This window comes from Typopeltis vanoorti, chromosome 17, assembly GCF_054136105.1.
Source record: "Typopeltis vanoorti isolate ZY-2024b chromosome 17, IOZ_Tvanoo_1.0, whole genome shotgun sequence".
In the NCBI taxonomy this organism is placed as follows: domain Eukaryota; kingdom Metazoa; phylum Arthropoda; class Arachnida; order Uropygi; family Thelyphonidae; genus Typopeltis; species Typopeltis vanoorti.
This window is the reverse complement of record NC_143565.1, coordinates 69,512,942-69,535,111: the sequence shown is the minus strand read 5'-3', so window position 1 is coordinate 69,535,111 and position 22,170 is coordinate 69,512,942. Positions and strand designations below refer to the sequence as shown.

Genomic DNA, 22,170 nt, shown 5'->3' with positions numbered 1-22,170 from the left:
TATACAGTTGGTTGTTGCTATAGGACAGGAAGTTCCACAGATGATCCAGAAGATTCATCACCAAATTAGTACAATGAGTACAGGTCGAATGATTATTATGGGGACTTCAACTATGGAGATATAATAGACTGGAAGGAAGACAAGATCACATGACAGGAAGGAAATAGAATTTATACACCTGTTGAGAGATAACTACATAAGACAGCATGTCATGGAGAGTACTAGGGGTGGAAAACTATTGGACTAGATCATAGGCTAAGAAGAGTTATCCATAACCAAGGTGACAACATTGCCTCCAGTTGGTGAAAGTGACCATGCAGTCTTGACTTGGGAAATTGTAAAACATGAGGAATATTCTATCAAGAAGGGGTATTTGTGGAACTACAAGGCAGGTGATTATGACATGCTTAGGAAAAAGCTTAAATCTCTACCATGGTCAGCGGGAAGGAGTGATGACAAGAGGCCATCCTTGGAAGTTACAAACGGAGGCTGTGAGCAAGAAGGTGAAGAGTGGTTTCTTTGCATGGAGGGTGGTTGAACCATGGAATGCATTGCCTGAGAGAATGGTTAGAGCAGGAACGGTCAATGGGTTCAAGTAGTGGTATGATAAACTTTGTGTTTCCTAAAAATGACCTCCCACGATGAGTCTTTTGACTTCCTGGAGGCCTGGATAACGATAATAATAAGACACTGTAGAATAAGGATATTAATAGTGCATGGAATATAGTTAAGGGTCATCTAGAGGAAGCAATATTAAATTGTATACCTAGGTTAAGGAGGGTTAATCGGGTAGGAGTTAGATGGATGACATGATGAAAGTGTCCGCACGGTTAGCCTAGTGGCTATGTGCTTCGCAACCATATGCCTGGGGAAGGAGTGTCGTAGGTTTGATTCCTGCCAACAATGTGAGAAGCTTAAGGATATTCCTCAGCCATAACCAAGTTAGCCGGTCTTGAGTATGGACAGCAGGGTTTTTCCCCCAGTTTATCTGGGATTTTTCATCCCGCAAGCAGGCAAACTGGCCCCGTGAACACACACGGATACAGTCATGAATACTTAAGACAATCCCTCCAGCCATAGGTCTGAATTGCCAGCTATGCCGGTCCCGAGCCCAGATAAAAATAGGGGAAATTGAAGTGGTGTCATACCTCGCTGTGAAAGGGCTAACCTTTGAATCACCATACGAAATGGATGATAATGAAATGGTGAAAGTGACCATGCCGTCCTGGTTGGCTAAGTGGTTAGCATATCAGCTCTCCGGCCAAAAAGCTGAGGGTTTGAATCCTGCTGTGGGAATGGATGTTTGTGATTGTCTGTGAAAATACTATACTACTAAATACAGTAGATGCCATTGGTGTAGGTAATTTGATTCGGTATAGTTAGAGGACTGAGTGGTGGAGATGGAGAGTTTTAGAGTAAGTGTACTCCCTTGATGAGTCTGGGACTCTTTGGAGGTGTCAAGTAATAATAATAATAAAGTGAAAGGTGACCAGCAAGCTCATGAACAGTGAGAAAGGTGACCAGCATGGCAAGAAAGGAAAAATCAGATTATGAGGATTTTCTAGGATTGATGGAAGGAAAATATTTTAGCACTTAGCTTAAGGGAAGAACAAGATGACCTCTTGTTCTGGAAGTTGGTTAAGAATGTGGTCAGCAAGGGTGTGAGGACTAGATTTTTCACTTGGAGAGTGGTGAATGAGTCGAATGGGTTGCCTTAGTCATTTGTGAGAACTTTGTCTGTTAATAGTTTCAAGGAGAGGTATAATAGATATTGTGTTGATAGTTTGAGTCTCCCATGATGAGGCTTAGACTCCATGGAGGTGACTGTGCAATAATAATAAAGTGCATCATTGAAACCATCTCAGCTATGGAGGCTTGGAAAGTTATGAGAGAGTGATAATGGGTAATAGTTATGTGATCAGTTCAAGAATAATAGCATGGATGATTGGAGAATGTAGAGTTACTTGTAATGAGAAAGAGGAATAGCATGCTTATGCAGACCTATATAGAGTCCTGTATATGACAAAAGTATGAATTTGAGAAATTAGAAACATCTGGTGAGTAGTAATGCTAAGAAGAGAAAGGAATACTTGACTAAGTGCGAAAGGGACCGTAAACAGAGAATTTTGTATAGAGATTCCATGATAAGATAAGAGCATGATGAAGATTAGTGATTTTAGTGAAGCTATTAGAATAGAGAAAGGTAAAATGAAAGAGTTGATCATTTTTGCAGGTACAAATGATTTTATTATTATTATTATTATTATTATTATTATTATGGGCAACTCCAGGGAGTCCCTAGACTCATTGAGGGAGGCTCCAAATCATGTTCATCACAACTATTCGACATTCATACAGTATCTATCATACCTTGCCTTAAACTCATTCACTGTCACAGCATCCACCACAGACTCTGGCAGCCCATTCCACTCATTCACCACTCTAAAAGTAAAGAACCCAGCTCTAACACCCTTACTAACCACACTTTTGTCCAGCTTCCATGGATGTCCCCCTAATCCTCCCACAACCAGCCCTGTTCTCAAAAATATCTTCTGAATTAATTTTATAGAAACGCTTCAGTAATTTGAATGTTTCAATCATATCTTCTCTCCTCTGCCTATCAACCAATTTTTGCAACCCACAAATCCTCAACCTGTTCTCATAAGATTCATTCCACAGGCCTATGGATCCTCTCAACCTCCTCCCCATCAAGAAGAAACCTAGGTGACCAAATCTGGGCACAGTAGTCTAGATGTGGTCTTATCAAGGCTGGATACAGAGGAATAATAACATGCTCGGCTCTGCTTATCAACGTATTCTTCAGCAACCAAGTGATTTGTTGAGCTGATTTGGCCGCTTTTGCAATGTGCCCCCTAAACCTCAACTCCTTATCCACCAACACTCCTAAATCTTGTGCCTCATCAATTTCCTGGAGTACAGTTCCATGAATGTAGTAAACTGCTGCTAATCTTTTCACCCCAAAATGTATAACCTTACATTTTGCCACATTAAATTGACATCCATTCTCCTTAGCCCAGACCTCCAATCTATCCAAATATCATCCTGCAAAATTTTGACATCATCTGCATTCACTATTGCCCTACCCAACTTCGCATCATCCGCAAACAAATGAACTGTTCCTCTCAGATCCTTTCCTATATCATTAATGAACAAATTAAACAGCAGTGGTCCAAGAACAGATCCTTGTGGCACACCACTAGTCATAGGCCGTCTTGTGGACTCTACTCCTGAATAAATTACTCTCTGATATCTCTCCATCAGCCGCCCTCCTATCCATCTCACCAACCCTATATCCATCCCCATATGCTGCATTTTACTGATTACAATTCCATGTGGTATCCTGTTAAAGGCCTTAGCAAGGTCCAGTTAGACTCACTGTAAACCCATTACCCTTATCCAGTTCAGCCGTCACTGTGTTATAATACGTGAGCAAGTTACTGAGGCATGACCTACCCTTCACAAAACCATGCTGTCCTCGATACAGTATCCCATTTTCATCTATCCAATCTTGTATTTTCCTCTTGACTATATTCTCCAAGACCTTGATAACGATTCCTGTTATGCTGATTGGCTGGTAATTTTCAACAGCAGCCTTTGAACCACCTTTTTGCAGCAGAACTATTTTCCCCTCTTGCCACCCCCTTGGGACTAACCCAGACCCGAAGCTTAAATTAAACAAAATGGTCAAGGGCACTGACAATTCTTTAGCCGCTTTACGTACGACACGAGCTGGTATACCATCCAATCCCACAGATGTATTGAGGTTCTGTAATAGACTATTTACCTCTACTTCATTCATCATAATTCCAGTATAAGCTGTTGGTTCTTCAATTCCTGCAATGTCACCACCTGGATGATATACTCTTGCAAAGTGCTCGCTCAGTAATTCCACTATATCGACTGATTCAGTTACCTCCCTACCCTCAGCAGTTTTTAAAATCATTCTGCCATGAACATTTTTCCTTTTACTTGCAACATATTGAAAAAACTAAGATGAAAAGCCAGACAGCTATTTTTCTGGCAAAGTTGATAAATTAAAGGGATAAAAATCCCTTATTGTTTTTTAAGTATGCGAAACTCTAAGATCGAAAACTACGATATAAGCATTTCATGCCGACGAACCCAAGCATAAGTGACCCCTTGGCAGTACCACACCAAGGCAACTCGATGCAAAGGTGGAGCAAGATCCCTCACTATTCTTGATATTTTCTCATAATGTAAAAACACGCAGCTCCTATGAGATGTAATACTGCTTTACATTATGAGGAGAGGTCACTACCCAGACCGGTTTCAACCTTTTTTGAGGTCTCATCAGTGAGTAGCTAGACCTAAATGATATCAAAGTTTAAGTGAAAAGAACTTATATACCTTCGCTATACGAATGCCAGAAAGGTGTGCCACTATATTATATTATAACATATTATAACTAAGATGAAAAGCCAAACGGCTATTTTTCTGGCGAAGTTGATAAATTAAGGGGATAAAAATCCCTTATTGTTTTTCAGCCAGTATGCGCAACTCTAAGATCGAAAACTATGATCTAAGCATTTCATGCCGACGAACTATCGGCGAATCCAAGCGTAAGTGACCACTTGGTAGTAGCACACCAAGGCAACTCGATGCAAAGGCAGAGCAGGCTCCCTCACTAACACGTCTTAACCACCTCCCATGCACTATCAACATCCAGCCCTTGCAGTTTTACATGCCATGGCACTGAGCCAATCACACTCCTAAGCTTGTCATACTTACCACCCCAGTAATTCCACATGTAGCCTGTCTGAATTGTAAATTTCACTCCTTTAGCCACCTCCCAAGTCATGACCTTATGATCACTCTCACCAATTGGTGGCAAAATGGTCATGTTTGTTACAGCCACATTCTCAGATGCAATTACTAGGTGAAGCACTCTCTGCCTCTCTAATATTTTCCATTACATGCTGTCACAGATAGTTGTCCCTTAATAACCACATAAAATCCAATTCCTTCCTCCCATGTGTCCTCTCCTCCTTCCAGTCAATGTTACCATAATTGAAATCGCCCATAATAATTGCCCTCCTTCCACTCATTTCTTCTATTTGCCTATGCATACTATCCCCACCATCTATTCCATCACCATCATTTGATGAGAAAAGATATAAAGAAGTTATTAGAAGTAGCAAAAGGAAAAGAGTGGAAAGTAAAGATAGTGTGTGAGTTAAGGAGGCCATGATTGCAAATGCATTAATGTGTAGCTCATGCAGGAATCTCAGTCAATCAGATGCTGACAAGGTATGGTTTGAGATTGCACAGATTTTGTTAATGTATAAAGCAAACCTCCTCTTTTCATTTCATTTCATTTAGTTTTGTATGGTGATTCAACGGCCGTGAGCCCCTTTTATGGCGAGGTACGGCACCACCTCAATCCCCCCTATTTTTATCCGGCTGAGGACCGGCATAGCTGGAAATTTAGACCTGTGGCTGGAGGGATTGTCTTAAGTATTCCTGACTGTATCCGTGTGTGTTCACGTGGACAGTTTGCCTACTTGCAGGATGAAAAACCCCAGATAAACTTGGGGGGAGAAAACCCTCCTGTCCACGGCCAAGACCTGCTAACTTGGCTGTGGCTGAGGAAGATCCTTAAGCTCCTCACGTCATTGATGGGAATCATACTTAGGACACTCCTTCCACAAACATATGGTTGCAAAGCACATAGCCACTAGGCTAGCCATGCAGACAACCTCCTCTGAATATTTCTTTACCTGATTTACTAACTGTCTGATCTTTATCACATCATACATGAGCCATGGAGATACTTCTGAAGGCCAAGGATAGTAATTGAATGAAATGACCAGCATGCTGTCAAACCCATAGAACATGTTTGGGACAAAATAGGAAGATGTATTACTGATTGAAATTCTCTTCCAGAAAATAAACAAGGCCTGATCTTTGCTCTGAAGACAGGAGTGAGCCAGTTTGCCTCAAGAACCTGTCCCACCGAACCGCTTGGTGCTTAACATGGTACGATGTTGCAAGAGGTGAATTGCAATTAGGTGGACATATTTCATACTGAAATGTCTCTCTCCACATAGTTTTCTATAAGCACTGTACATTAATTTCATAACTACACTCTTAGAAAATTTGTAACTTTGGCCAGAATTGTATTGTAATTTAATATGTATGAAATTTATAATGGGATGCTTAAGGGTCAAAGCTGTACAACTGAGAGCAGACCTCCACATAGCCTTTAAAGGAATGTGGAGAACCGACCAGGACTTCTGACCTAGTGTCCAATCCTCACCTTCTCATGGTGCACCCTGTTGAGTATCTTCCTGGATACTGAATGAACGAGGATGGACTGGCAATTTGGGATTTAGCCGACCAAATTGTATTCTTATTGGCTTAAACCAAAATACGAAAGTATGGTACAACATGACAAAATTTCATGCCGGTTGGGGTGTCGCCAGGGTAAACAAGCCCCCGTTGTTTTCACCAGGGAACCACGGCGAACGACGAAAAGTTACTGGAACAATTCTGAAAACAACTCCAACTCAACATCACCAGAGTTAAAAATCAGTAATATCAACATAAGAAGCCTGAATGGCAAGGAAATGGAAATAGCTGAGGTATTAGATAAGTACGAAATCGATATAATATGGGTGACTGAAACAAAAAAGATAAAAACTGGTGAGAAATTTCTGAGCAATAAATACAGAATGTTATATTCAGGCAATGACAATCAAGGAAAAGAAGGAGTAGCCATAGTATTCAACACTGAATACGAGGCTAATCTTCTTGAAAGGCAGGCAGTCTCAAGTAGAGTTATGTGGGCAGATATGAGAATGGGGAACTGGACAATGAGACTGATTTGTACCTATGGTCCCACAGAAGGTTCTACTAAGGTAGAAGTGGAAGAATTTTTTGAGGCGTTACAGAAAGCAACTGACACAATGAAAAATGAAAAGTTGGTCCTTGTTGGAGATCTAAATAGCAGAGTAGGAAATGATTGTCAGACATAAAAAAATATATGGAAATATTTGGAGAAAAGAGCAAAGCTAATAATAATGGCAAATATCTGTTGGATTTCTGCTCAGGACATGGACTGGTTATTACTAACACCACGTTTCAACATAAAAATGTGCACAAATTCACATGGAGAGAAGGGGGAAGGAATAAGAAAAGTCTCATTGACTATGTTATTGTTGATAGTGATGTTTTCTTCCTGGACAGGACACCAGAGTGTATAGAGGATTTGAAATTGGAAGTGATCGCTATTTAGTCTTGATCAGGATAAAATTGAATTTCATATTGAAAAGAATAACATCTAAGAAAGTTTTAAAGGGAATAAAAGCGAGCAGCTCTCAGATATGAACTGTAGACTAAGATTATTGAAGTAAAAATGAAAGAGTTTGAGAACAGGAACCAAACCTTGGAGATTCAGCAACATGCCCTAAAGAAAACGCTGATTGATTCAGCCAGAGATGCATGTGGTGAGGATAGAAAACTCAGAACCCCATGGTGGACACAAGAAGTTAAAGAGGCAGTGAAGTAAAAGAAGAAAGCATATCAAAAATTCCTGGTAAATAAGTCAGTCTTAGAGAATATAGAAACAAATTATTATTATTATTATTTAGGCCTTCAAGGAGTCAAAAGACTCCTCGTGGGAGGTTCCTCCCAGGAAACACAAAATCTATCATACCACTCCTTAAATTCATTGACCGTTCTCGCTCTCACCACTCTATCAGGCAATGCATTCCACAGATCAACCACCCTTCATGCAAAGAAACCACTCCTCACCCTCTTGCTCACAGTTTCCTTTCGTAACTTTAACTTCCAGGGATGGCCCCTCATCATCATTCCTTCCTGCTGTTCAACCAAGCGAAAGAACTCCCCAGTGTCAACCCAGTAACCACCTCTCAACAATTTAAAAGTCTCAATCATATCACCTCTCCTTCTTCTATCCACCAAACTCTGCAGTTCACATTCCCTCAGCCGATCCTCATAACTAACATTGCACAATCCTGAAACTGTCTTTGTTATCTTCCTCTGTGTCCTCTCTACAGTTAATTTATCTCTTCAAATCCTGGGGACCAAATCTGAAAACAATGTAAGAAAGCAAAACACTCTGTAACACTGGCTAAACTAATGTCATAAGAGGACTTTGGTAAGAACATAGAAAATAAATATCAAGAAATTTATTTTTTTTATTTATTTATTAAAAGGCAAAATATTCTGGAGGTTGTTGAAGAAGCTTAGAAATGGAGGAAAGAGTGCTGCAAAAGGAGTTAGAGATGATAAAGGTGACATGAAAATGGGAGATGAAGATTTCCTTGAAGTATGAAGTAATTACTTCAAAAAAAAAAACAAGCAGTGATAGCACAGTGGTAAAAAAACACTCAACAGGCATACAGTCAGGAATGCATATACATACTTGAAGTAGAAAAAGCCATCAAAGGCTTGAAATGTGGAAAGGCAGCAGGAGTATATTTGACCAAAAATGCAGATGTATGGTGGTATAAAAATCTTACAGTGGCTGCACTGCACTGCATACTTCAGAAGGCCTGGACAGAGGGACAAATTCCCAATGATTGGAATAGCTCTCATAGCATATACAAAAAGGGGAATAAAACTGAATGTGATAATTACAGAGGTATTTTCCTACTGAGTGTTCCTGGTAAGATTTATGCAAGTATACTTGAGAAACGATTGAGAAGAATTGTGGAAGAAAAGCTTGGTGAAGAACAAGCTGGATTCAGGCCAAATACAGGATGTCAGGATCAGATCTTTATGACGAATAGTTGAGAAGTCATGGGAATATAACCAAGATCTGTATTTAAGTTTTGTCAATCTGGAAAAGGCACATGACAAGGTGCCAAGAGAGAGAAGCTATTTAATACGGTACAGTTATATGGTGTTAATGGGTCATTATATCAATCAATACTTAGTCTTTATTTGAGTTGTAAGTCTGCAGTTAGAATTGAAGGAAGTACAGGAAGATGGTTTAATGTTAAATCTGGTGTGAGATTTAACACCAGATTTAATTCATAATCTATATGATTTACATTATGAAGGAAAGTAGTATTAAACATGATATCAAAATTGGAGATGTTAATGTCAGCTCCTTTCTTTATGCGGACAATGTTATACTTCTAAATAAATCTGCTACAAGTCTGCAAGACTTCCTGACTACATTGAATGACTGTTGTAATAGATTTGGTATGAAGGTCAGCAATAAAAAGACAAAGACAATGAAAATAGGCAGAATCATTGAAAATGTCAACTGTGTTGTGAACAGAGAACCTGTAGAACAAGTAAAACATTTCAGCTACTTAAGCAAGATTTTTAGTGAAGATGGTAAATTAAATATGGAAATAGACAACAGAATCAACAAAGCTGGCATGGTAGGAAGTCAATTGAATAAATTCATATGGAATAAGAGAGAAATTAATCAGAGCACTAAATTAGCTGTATACAAACAATGTTCAAACCAGTTTTAACTTATGGATCTGAGAGCTGGGTCAGAAGTAAAACACTTGACCAAAGACTAGCGACTGCAGATATGAGAGTCCTCAGAAAAATTGGAGGCATGAACAGATGGCAACAATGGCAATATCATATTAAAAACGAGGATATTAGGAAAGAATTTGACATTGTCAGCATCCAGGAATGCATTAGCAGAGCTAATCTCAGGTGGTATGGTCACTTGAACAGAATGGGTGAGGAAAGATTAGCAAATCAAGTGTTCTTTGCCAAGTTGGCAGGAAAACAGCCCAGAGGAAGACCGAGAAATAGGTGGATTGATATGGTACAAAGTGCCTTAGACAATAGAAATATAAGATCTGATAATGTTGGAGTCTTGGCAAGTAACAGACTGATTTGGAGGAAAATTGTAGATAGGTAGTAATGATGTATTTCATGTAGTACTATCATATCCTGTACACCCCTTGAGGGTACACTGCAGGAATTTGATGATGATGAAATTTATTACACATTTCTTGTGTAATATAATTTATTAGTGTCAGCAATAAACTTATGTCCACATTTGACTGTAGTCATGAATTTTTTTTTCATATACAAGTAAAAATATAGTTTGTCCTTAGCGTTTGGACATCAGTGTACCTTTGCAAAGTGATCATGTAATAACTGAACTATTTATTCTGCTTTTGTAACTTTCCTACCATCAGTAGGAAATTACCAAAAATTAGCTAAGCAGAATTTGAGAAAATTAGCTAATTTTCTCAAATTCTGCTTTAGCCTTCCTTACCATACTAGGCACCCTTCTTTTGCTTTATATTGCTCATGAGCATGCAGATCACCTTTTTGTTTATATTGCTTACACAATGCTTTCTTATTTTGCAGCTCCTCCTTTATATTGCTACTCATTCACTTTAATCATACTTGGTTTATTCTCCTGACCACTTCCCATGCACTAATGGCATTCATTTCATGTAACTTTTCATGCCATGACACTGCTCCAAATTGCCACCTCAGTTTGTCATAATTGCCAGTTCAACATAAACTCTTTCTTGACTAAAAAAAAAAAGGTGAGCAACCTACCAGAACAAGACTGCATGGCCACTTGCCCCAATTAAAGGCAGAGTTGCTACTATTAATTATAGATCTTCTAATGCTCTCAAATCCCTAGTCCCCCTCCATCATGCATTGTTTCAGGTAATTATCTGTTAGTAGCATTTCCATTTTGCTGTTCCCTTCCCTCCTTCCAATCTATATACCCATAGTTGAAGTCTCCCATAGATTGCTTGCCCAGCACTCATCGCCCTGCACTAATCTGCCGTTGTATGTAATCCACTTCTTCTTCTGGATCCCCAGGTCTATAGCAGCAACCAACAATATATTTTGGCCTATTAGCCTCTGTCTCACAACAGACAGCCACAAATGAACCATTTCCCACTATATTATCACCTCTAATTGCAAGAATAGACATGCATCTATCCTTGCTTGGCATATATCAAATTCTCTGTTCTTGTTATTATTATTATTATTATTATTATTACGGGCAACTCCAGGGAGTCATTAGACTCATCGAGGGAGGCCCCAAATCATTTTCATCACAACTATTCGACATTCATACAGTATCTATCATACCTCGCCTTAAACTCATTCACTGTCACAGCATCCACCACAGACTCAGGGAGCGCATTCCACTCATTCACTACTCTAAAAGTAAAGAACCCAGCTCTAACACCTTTACTAACCACACTTTTGCCCAGTTTCCATGGATGTCCTCTAGTCCTCCCACAACCAGCCCTGTTCTCAAAAATATCTTCTGAATTAATTTTATAGAAACCCTTCAGTAATTTGAATGTCTCAATCATATCTCCCCTCCTCCGCCTATCAACCAATTTTTGCAACCCACAAATCCTCAACCTGTTCTCATACGGTTCATTCCACAGACCTGCTATCATCTTGGTCACTTGCCTCTGGATCCTCTCCACCTCCTCCCCATCAAGAAGAAACCTAGGTGACCAAATCTGAGCACAGTAGTCGAGATGAGGTCTTATCAAGGCTCGATACAGAGGAACAATAACCTGCTTGTCTCTGCTTGTCAACGTATTCTTCAGCAACCAAGTGATTTGATGAGCTGATTTGGTCACTTTTGCAATGTGTCCCCTAAATTTCAATTCCTTATCCACCAACACTCCTAAATCTCGTGCCTCATCAATTTCCTGGAGCACGGTTCCACCAATGCAGTAAACTGCCTCCCATCTTTTCACCCCAAAATGCATAACCTTACATTTTGCCACATTAAATTGACATCCATTCTCCCTAGCCCAGACCTCCAATCTATCCAAATCATCCTGCAAAATTTTGACGTCATCTGCATTCACTATTGCCCTACCCAACTTCGCATCATCCGCAAACAAATGAACTGTTCCTCTCAGATCCTTTCCTATATCATTTATGAACAAATTAAACAGCAGTGGTCCAAGAACAGATCCTTGTGGTACACCACTAGTCACAGGCCGTCTTGTGGACTCTACTCCTGAGTAAACCACTCTCTGACATCTCTCCGTCAACCACCCTCCTATCCATCTCACCAACCCTATGTCCATTCCCATATGCTGCAATTTACTGATTAGAATTCCATGTGGTATCCTGTCAAAGGCCTTAGCAAGGTCCAGCAGAATCACTGTAAACCCATTACCCTTATCCAGTTCAGCCGTCACTGTGTTATAATACGTGAGCAAGTTACTGAGGCATGACCTACCCTTCACAAAACCATGCTGTCCCCGATACAGTATCCCATTTTCTTCTATCCAATCTTGTATTTTCCTCTTGACTATTTTCTCTAAGACCTTGATAATGATTCCTGTTATGCTGATTGGCCGGTAATTTTCAACAGCAGCCTTGGAACCACCTTTGTGCAGTGGAACTATTTTCCCCTCTTTCCACCCCCTTGGGACTGACCCAGTCTTGAGGCTCAAATTAAACATAATGGTCAAGGGCACTGACAATTCTTTGGCCGCTTCACGTACGACACGAGCTGGTATACCATCCAATCCCACAGATGTATTGACATTGAGGTTCTGTAATAGACTAGTTACCTCTACCTCATTCATCACAATTCCAGTATAAGCTGTTGGTTCCTCCATTTCCGCAAAGCCACCACCTGGATGATATACTCTTGCAAAGTGCTCGCTCAGTAATTCCACAACATTGACTGATTCAGTTACCTCCCTACCCTCAGCATTTTTTAAGATCATTCTACCATGAGCATTTTTCCTTTTACTTGCAACATATTAAAAAAACTGTTTGGGATTCTCTTTAGCCTGCATGGCCAATTTCCTTTCGTAATCTGCTTTTGCTTTTCTTACCACCCTTGTTACCATCCTGGCCTGAGCTTTATACTGTTCATGCACCTGATGGTCACCCTTCTCCTTAAATTCCCTCCACAATTGTTTCTTTTTTTGCAGCTCAAGCTTAATAGTGTTATTCATCCATTTAACCCCTACCTGATTTATTAATCGGACTCTTGGTATACAGTCAACCATTGCCTCCTGCAAACAGTTCTTAACCACCTCCCATGCACCATCAACATCCAGCCCTTGCAGTTTTACATGCCATGGCATTGAGCCAAGCACACACCTAAGCTTGTCATACTTACCAGCCCGGTAATTCCACATATACCCTGTCTTAATTGTAAATTCGACTCCTTTAGCCACCTCCCAAGTCATGACCTTATGGTCACTCTCACCAATTGGTGGCAACATGGTCATGTTCGTTACAGCTACATTCTCAGTTGCAATTACTAGGTCCAGCACTCTCTGCCCCCTGGTATTTTCCAATACATGTTGCTGAAGATAGTTGTCTCTTAATAACTGCATAAAATCCAATTCCTTCCTCCCATGTGCCCTCTCCTCTTTCCAGTCAATGTTACCATAATTGAAATCACCCATAATAATTACCCTCCTTCCATTCATTTCTTCTATTTGCTTATGCATACTATTCCCACCATCCACTCCATCACCCGGTCTATAGCAGCACCCAATTGTATATTTTGTTCTGCTCGATTGTATCTCGCACCAAACAGTCTCAAATGTGCTTTTTTCCCCATCCTGCAGTTCAACTTCTATACTCCTTGGCTGAAGCTCATCAGCTATCATCAATAACACTCCTCCCCCCTTTTTATTCACCCTGTCACTCCTGAACACGCTATACCCATCGCATTCAATCCCACTAGCTTTATCATCTTCTGTCAGCCATGTTTCACTAATACCGACAACCTGTGGCCTGGAAGTGCCAACCATGGCCAAAAACTCTTCCTTCTTGTTCCTAATACTCCTGGCATTAGTGTACATGAATCGCAGAAGCCCATTTGTCCCATCCCTACTTTGATTCCTTATACTAATTATCCCATTCTGATTTGTTGTCCGTCGTACTCGCCCGGGCATAATATACTCATTCATACACTTAACTGCCCCCCCTAAAGTCTGCATATCTACTCCCCCCCTCTTAATAAATCTAGTTTCCCTGAGTCTGTACATCCACTTCCACATCATTCATCAACACTCTTTCAAGTCTCCGTACACCAACTCCATTCAAATGTAACCCATCCATCTTATATAAGTCCTTTCACCCATCGAACTCATTCCACACATCCACAAATTCCACACCACTCTCCATGCATAACCCACGCATAAAGTCATTGGCAATTATGGCCCTCCTTCTAAACACTTCGCTGTCATACCGCGGTAAGATACTCACCATCCTAACTCTCTCACTCTTCTCTTTTGCTACCTCAAACAACTCCCTCACATCCTCTATCATTTCCATTTTGTCCTCTTTCAAATCATTCGTTCCTGCCACTATTATCATCTCTTTCACCCTCTGTTTTTGCAGTCGAATAGATTCGCTGACGTCCTTTATGTTCGCACCCGGCTGGTACGACTTCGTTAAATTCTCAATTATTACGCCTCTTAATAGCGAATCCCCATACAGCACTCGCTCCTTCATTTTATTGACGTTTACATACATTCTATTATTTGCCGTCACAGACTTCCACCGGTTATTTGTCGGTACGTTCAACACACATTTTTGCATACGCTCCAGTTGTCGTTTGGCTCTGTGTATCGCGCCATTTAAACGGGCAATTTCGCTACTCGCATTTATCTCACCATTTTCATTATCGATCAAATCATCCATTCCTTCGGTGTTTCTACCTTCATTTACACTTTCAGCGACGCTCTCACACATATCTGGCACTACCACGCAATTCTCTAGTACACTGCCATTTTCTACATTCTGACTACCGTTAACGATATCAGTTTCGATACACGAAACACGCTTGAAGTCCTCATTCTCTTTACACTTTCTACACATATTAACTCCACTATCACTTTCTAACCAGACTCCTATCGCTCTTCACAAGGCATACATCTCATTCTCAATTATCTTTGCTATTTTGGACAGACTGGCCATTCTGCTACAATTAGAATCTAAGAACATGAAGATTATATAAGATTTCTGGAATCAGAAGGTTCAGGCCTTGTTTTTTGTGCCATTGATATTAGACACAAAGTTCACTGGAACCAAGCCAAGATGCTCTGCTGCAGAAGGTTCAAATTTGATTTGTCTATTTCTCGAATTATGTGAAGCCCTCGTCACTGTCTTAATCGTATTCTAACAGATTGTATATGCCTTTCCCTAAGTTTTGGGAAGTGATTGCAGTTAATTTTTTATTATTTTTTATTTATTTAATTTTTTTATACAACTGTACTCTGAAAACTCTAATAGTGTGTCCTCCTCCTATTCGGCAGACAGCTGTGACCGAGACACATAATAGTATACGCATGCTGTGTTTTTGTGCTCATAATTTAAATGTTGTAGCCAATTCTTCTGCCTTCTCTCTGAATGAATCTCATGACATATTGAGAAATATATAAAAGTAATAAATTCTCTTTAGTTTTCTCGTACATGTGTGAAGCCAGTGGCATATAAGTTATATGGTGACATATAAGTTACATAAAAGATTTTAGAGGATTAATGGAGAGAAAATTTTTCCACACATGGTGGGGGCAGAAAGAACTACAGGTCATTTTCCCAAAAATTTATTATGAGTGTAACTAGCAAGGGTATGACTAAACTAGCATCTTTTGCTAGTCAGGCTAGATTCTTTTGCCTAAAAGTGGATTAGTGGAAAAGTGATGATTAGCACTTGGTGAAATATTTGGGTCCTCCCTCATTAAATCTGTGATCCATGGAGATGCCTGTAAATTGTCTATATTCTCAAGACTGATTTGTCTGTATGCAGGATAAATAACCTGTGTTTCCAGGAGAAAAAATCTTGCTACTTCCTTATGAGATCAACTAACTCGCCTTCAGTTGAAAGAAGAAAAAAAAAACATATAAAGATTCCTCTCATCACGATGAGAATCTAACTCGGGCCGTTTCCAATTGAAGGGTGCAATGCACTATCATTCTTCAAGTTGTGCTATCAAGGTGCTTAAACATAATTTTTCCTAGATAGTATCCCTCTAGATGTTATTTCTCTCTCTTTTTTTTGTACAAACTGATTTGTAGTGGTTTGTGTTATTCTATGACAAGTGGTTGTGCTCTGAGGATACTGGTTTGAAATTCATTTCAACAAATATCAGCAGCTTAATACATGCTTCATTTTATTCTTATGTGTTGTGGTGAATTTAATACCATTTAAATAAGTTATAATATAGTATTTGGGAGTTTTCTTGCAGATCATAAGTTGTACATAGTGTAGTAAATGTGATCAATAGTAGATTTTTATTCCTGTGATGAATCATTGACTCCATGAAGGCATAATGATATCGTCTATCTCCCTCAAATTTAATCTTGCAGATGAATTAATAAGGCAGGAAACAATTAACTGTGCAGACAGAGGCCTTTTGTTCCTACGCATCAGAGATGAACTTCGAATGACTCTGACAGCCTATCAGACTCTGTATGAAAGTAGTATTGCTTTTGGAGTGAGAAAAGCCCTTCTAGCTGAGAAACGCACCATTGATGCTAAAGCTGATGTAAGTGATAGTTGTAAATTTTTATTCAGTAAAATATCCAGTTAATTCTTTGTTACAATTTATAAATATAGGTGATCGGATAAATAAATGAGTATCTTTCATAGGTATAATGTGTGAGTTTGAGCAGACATTATTAACAGTAATTCTGAATGTTAGGCCAACATGTCTTCAAATTAATAAAAAAAAATTCTGCTGTCTTTTTCTATAGACTATTATCAATTACAGCAGTTAGAAATTATGATTGATTATGATTTAATTGTTAAAATTAAAATAATACCCTATCTCTACTCCAACTCTAGTCATATTATACATAGAACCATTATGGATTAGAGTATGGATTAGAAATAGTATAACTTTTTGTAATCCATGCTCTGGATTAGAAATAGTTATACTTAGAGATAGAACTATTTCTAATGTTGAGTGTCAGAAAGAGCTCTGGAAAGATAAGTGCTATTTTGAATAATAATTGGAATTCTTTCATGAATTTTAGGGTTTTATTATTTATTTTTGACAGTGAAGTGTATTTGAATGATTTTTGCATGAATTCTGGTGGATTTATTAGTCTAAATTGCCTTTTTAAGTATAACATAATGGCGGTTACAAGGTTAACCACAAGGACGTTGAACCGGTGCTACTAGGCGAGCACCGCAAAAGTTAAGTGGCATTGGCAACATAGACTTTTCGAAACTGATTCAATGTCATGAGTGCAATATGTATGTATGGCGGAGTGTAAGAGATGTATTTGTGGAGAGAGAGAGAGAGAGAGAATGTATGGATTTGTCGGAAGTGCGATATATTGTTGGACCATGATGCAAGAATTCGAAACTGACTGAAAGGATAGATGGTGTACATGAAAGAAATGGAAATGAAATGAAAGCTAGAGAAACTGAGGGAGTGAAAGAATGCAAGGATGTAGAAGCAAAAGTTATGGACAAAGTTATGAAAAACAGAAATGAAATGAAAGGTAGAGAAACTGAGGGAGTGAAAGAATACAAAGATGTGGAAGCAAAAGTTAGTGATAAGGGAGCGAAAGAAAGTATAAATGAGGAAATGGATGTAAGGTGTGGCAGAATCAGAGGTCGTGAGATTGTGGGAATGATAGAGAGTGAAATTGTCGGAATGCAAGATTTAATAAAACCAGTTATTGGAAATGAAAAATGAAATGAGCAACATATGGAGTGATTATCTAGTGGAAACTAATGAAAGTGTGCAAGAGAACAGAATGAAAGAAAAAAGAGTAAAAGAGGTGATGAGTGATTCCAGGATAGCAGTATATGGAGACTCCATAATTAGAGGGCTAGTTACTGAGAGAGTCCATAAGATATGCTATCCCGGTGGGAAAATGAGTAGGATAATTAAGGCATTGGACATGAAGAAACGAGCAAGAGAGTTAGTCGTGATTGTAGAGATGAAGATCTAAGTGGACATGTGAAGAATGTGAGGACGAATATCAGGAGACTATTGAGAAGAGTGGAAGATAACAGTGTAGTAGGAAAGGTTGTCAGTGTATTGCCAAGTATGGTGATGATGAATTGTGAAGGAGAGCCAAAATCATGAATGGTATGCTAGCGGAACTGTGTGAGGGAGAGAGTGAAGTTTTTGGATGTATAGCATGTGTTTGAGGGAAAAATGAAATTATACAGGCGTGACAGGTTGCATTTGAATGGCTTTGGAATCAGTGTACTAGAGAAAGTGTTGCTGGATGAAAGCAGTGTGTGATGCAGGCAAGAGATCAGAAGAGAGAGATGATGGAAAAAATCAGTAGAGTGGTACTGAAAAGACAGAAGTGTTTGGCAGTGGAAACAGTAGTAGTGTGAGAGAAGAAGAGAGAAAGGGGGATGCAAAAGAAACAGGGAAATGGGGTATCTCGGGTGGACAGGGAGATATGGAATAGGGAGAGTGGATGTTGAAAGCAGCAGTAAATGTGTATATAAAGATGGAGTATATTGTGATATGAGTGGGGAAGTTGAGACTGATAGATATATGTGGTTAGTGGTGATAAAGGTGATTGGGCAGGTGTGGTGGGGAAGTCACAACCAACACGTGGCTTGGATAGGACTGGCTATACACCTAAAAATGAACTGCTGTGTTTGTTTGCAAATGCCAGAAGTATCAGAAATAAGGGGGATGAAATTATTATTATTAGTCACCTCCCAGGAGTCCAAAGACTCATCGAGGGAAGGCATCTACTCTACAACTCTGCTTCCACCAATGCCATCTACTGCTGACCACCACCACTAGTATTTCCACAGACAATCACAAACATCCATGCCCACAGCAGGATTCAAACCCGCAGCCTCTTGACTGGAGAGTAGACATGCTAACCACTCGGAGAGCCAGGCTGGCATCAGTTTCACTGATTGAGTTAATTTTCCCCAAAAGCATTGGAATAAGTGAAACATGGTTGAATGAATATGATATTGTAACAGGAATAGAAATGGAAGGATACAGTATTTTTCACAAGGATAGAAAGGGTAAGAAAGGAGGGGGGGTGCCGCTCATGATAGCAGGGGAATTAAGTCCACATAAAGTAGACATGAAAGGAAGAAATGGTGTCAATGGTTATGAGGCAGTGTGTTATAACATGGAGGTTGAGAGGAAGACATATTTAGTTGAATGTTATTATAGACCTGAGAATGTGAAGGGTAGTGATGAAGAAATGTATAAACAACTTGCATTGATGAACTAAGGAAGGGTAATTATTGTGGTATAGATTGGAATGAAGAGATAGCATTTGGGAATAAGGAAAATGAATTTCTCAAGTTCTTGAGCGATAACTATGTCAGGCAGCATGTAAAGGAGGGCACATGAAGATCGAGAGTTCTAGATCTGTGTTCCAGATCCACTTTGCTCCAGTTGGTGAAAGTGATCATAAAGTAATCACCTGTGGTGTGGCTAGTCATATGCAGACTTTTGTGAGGAAAGGGTATATGTGGAATTATAAAGCTGGTGATTATGACACTCTTAGGAGAGAGCTTGGAACTATAACATGGAACGAGGAGTTGAGCAGTGAGGAAATAAATGCTGCATGGGAACTGACAGAGAAATACTTAACAGCATCAATATGAATGTATTCCGAGGCCAAAAGGCTGAATAAGGTAGGTGTAAAATTGATGAATGTGGAACTTAAGCATGAAATCTGGAAAAAGAAAGTACTTTGGAAGAAGTACAAGATGAATAATGGTAATGATCAGTCACATGAAGAGTATAAAGAACAAGCCAGGAGAGTGACTCAATTAGTAAAGAAAGCAAAAGTGGAGTATGAGCAGAAATTGGCAAATCAGGCAAAGATAAACCCTAGAGAGTTTTTTAGATGTTTGGCAAGTAAAAGGAAGAATGACCATGGTAAGATGAAGTTAATGGATGAAAGTGGTAGAATGGTAACTGCTGCAGAAGACATGAGGAACTTAAGTGGACATAGGAGGGTAATGACTTACAATTAAGCCATTCCCTCCTATGTCCTCTTAAGTTCTCATGTGTACACTTAATTCCTCATGATTCCACTCTGATCAAGATGAAACACCTGTTGAAAATTTATTTATCACTAGGTTAGACTATAATAGATTTAGTTTAATCCTTTATCCCAGTGAGAGCAAACAAAGTTTGCGCCTTGGTGTTGCACTACTTACTGGATAAGATAGTACAACACTATATATTTAGTCCTGAAGATATTTTCAGGCGCAAACTTTGTTTGCTCTCACTGGGATAAAGGATTAAACTAAATCTATTATAAGATGAAACACCCTTATAAATTGATCACTGAATACCCGAACAATGTCTTCTGCGGCAGTTATCATTCTACCGCTTTCATCCAGGAGTTATTTGAGGAAATAAATAAGCTTTATGTCAATAAGCCAATAGGATTTGATGACACATCACTATGCATCTTAAGGGAATGTTCTAGGAATTGGCAGTAGTATTGGCATGTCTGTTTAATAAAAGTCTTATAACAGCACAGGTTCCAAAGGAGCGGGAGGGTAAATTGTTCCACTGCATAAAGGTGGTGATAAGGCTGTAGCTTCAAATTATAAGCTACAGCCTTATAATTGTATATCTGGAGTTGTGGTAAAGGTACTGGAGAGATTGTTGAGAAGTAGGATACAGAAATGGGTTTATAACAGCAGTATTCTCTGTGGTTATCAGCATGGGTTTGTTAAGAGGAGATCATGTTTCACTAACTTACTTATGTACTATAACAAGATGACACATAAACTTGGATAGAGGAGATACATATACAGTTTCAGTAAGGATTATGATTAGTCTAGATGTTGTTTCGCTATTTACAAATGTTCTGTTGGTGGACAGCATAGAATTACTACGCCAAGAATTTCCTCCAGACATTGTCAAATTATTTGAATTTGTAATAAAGTCTGGTTATTTTTCCTTCAAAAACCAGTTATACCAACAAATCGAAGGGACAGCAATGAGTAATCCAATATCTCCTGCTATTGCCAACTACTTCATGGAGTATTTCGAACAGCGTATCCTTGACAACATTACACCCAGACCTAACATTCGGTTCAGATATGTGGAGGACATTTTTGCCATATGGAAGGGCACCACAGAAGAACTACAACATTTCTCTCAAAAATTAATACACTTCGTCCAAGGATCCCGTTCACCCTAGAAGTAGAAGTAAATAAGCAGTTAGCCTTTCTAGACCTCTTGATTCTTCACCAACCAGATGGTTATCTACAATTCACAGTCTATAGGAAAGAGACTCATACAGGCCAGTACATCCACGCTGAATCACATCACCATCCCAGCCAAAAGGCAGGTACTATAAAAACACTAGTTCATAGAGCTAACTCCTTTTGTTCTTCAGAAGAACTTTTACAAAAAGAATTACAGTATATTAATTCCTCCTTCATATCCAATGGCTATAAGAAGTCCTTTATAAAAAGAGCTTTAAGTAGTTGTGCTGCAGCATTATCTTCAAGTACAGAAGAACCTACACATATACCTATCCCCTATGTACATGGGGTTAGTGAACGCATAGCTAAGGTGCTAAAACCACTAAATATCTGTGTGGCTTTTCGACCCATCAGAAAAATCTCCACATTCCTAATGTCTCCAAAGGACAAGCTCCCACATCTCAGCTATCCAGGTGTCTACCAGATTCCCTGCTCGTGTGGATTATCATATTTCGGACAAACGGGAAGATCTGCTCAGGTCCGGTTAGAAGAACACCAGTCATACATCCAGTAACTTGAACCCGAACAGTCTGGAATTGCAGAACATGCCATCAACACCAGACATAGAGTTAAGTGGAACAAGACAAAAGTCATTCACAAAAGTCTGTTCCTAATGGTACGGCTATACAAAGAAACATGTGAAACATTAATTCACTCCCCTAACCTAAACAGATTCGATGGTCTATGTCTTTCCCCCCTTGTGGGAGATAGTACTTTATAAAGCAGCAAATCTTTCCTAACATATAATTGTATACACATTTATATATATCATCATCATCAAATTCCTGCCATGTACCCACAAGGGGTGTACAGGATATGATAGTACTACATGAAAAAATTATATCATTACTAACTTCCTATCTACAATTTTCCTCCAAATCAGTCTGTTACTTGTCAAGATTCCAACATTATCAGATCTTATATTTCTATCATCTAAGGCACTTTGTACCGTATCAATCCACCTATAT

At 39.2% G+C, this 22,170-nt stretch overlaps 1 protein-coding gene across 1 annotated transcript in view; it reads left to right on the top strand.

The window, feature by feature from the left end:
• LOC150097464 (33 kDa inner dynein arm light chain, axonemal-like) overlaps positions 1-22,170 on the top strand; it is a 78,827-nt gene that overhangs the window by 15,043 nt on the left and 41,614 nt on the right. The window contains exon 4 of the mRNA XM_090406927.1: positions 16,330-16,508. Coding sequence (XP_090263053.1) covers positions 16,330-16,508 — 179 coding nt within the window. The remainder of the gene's footprint in view (positions 1-16,329; positions 16,509-22,170) is intronic.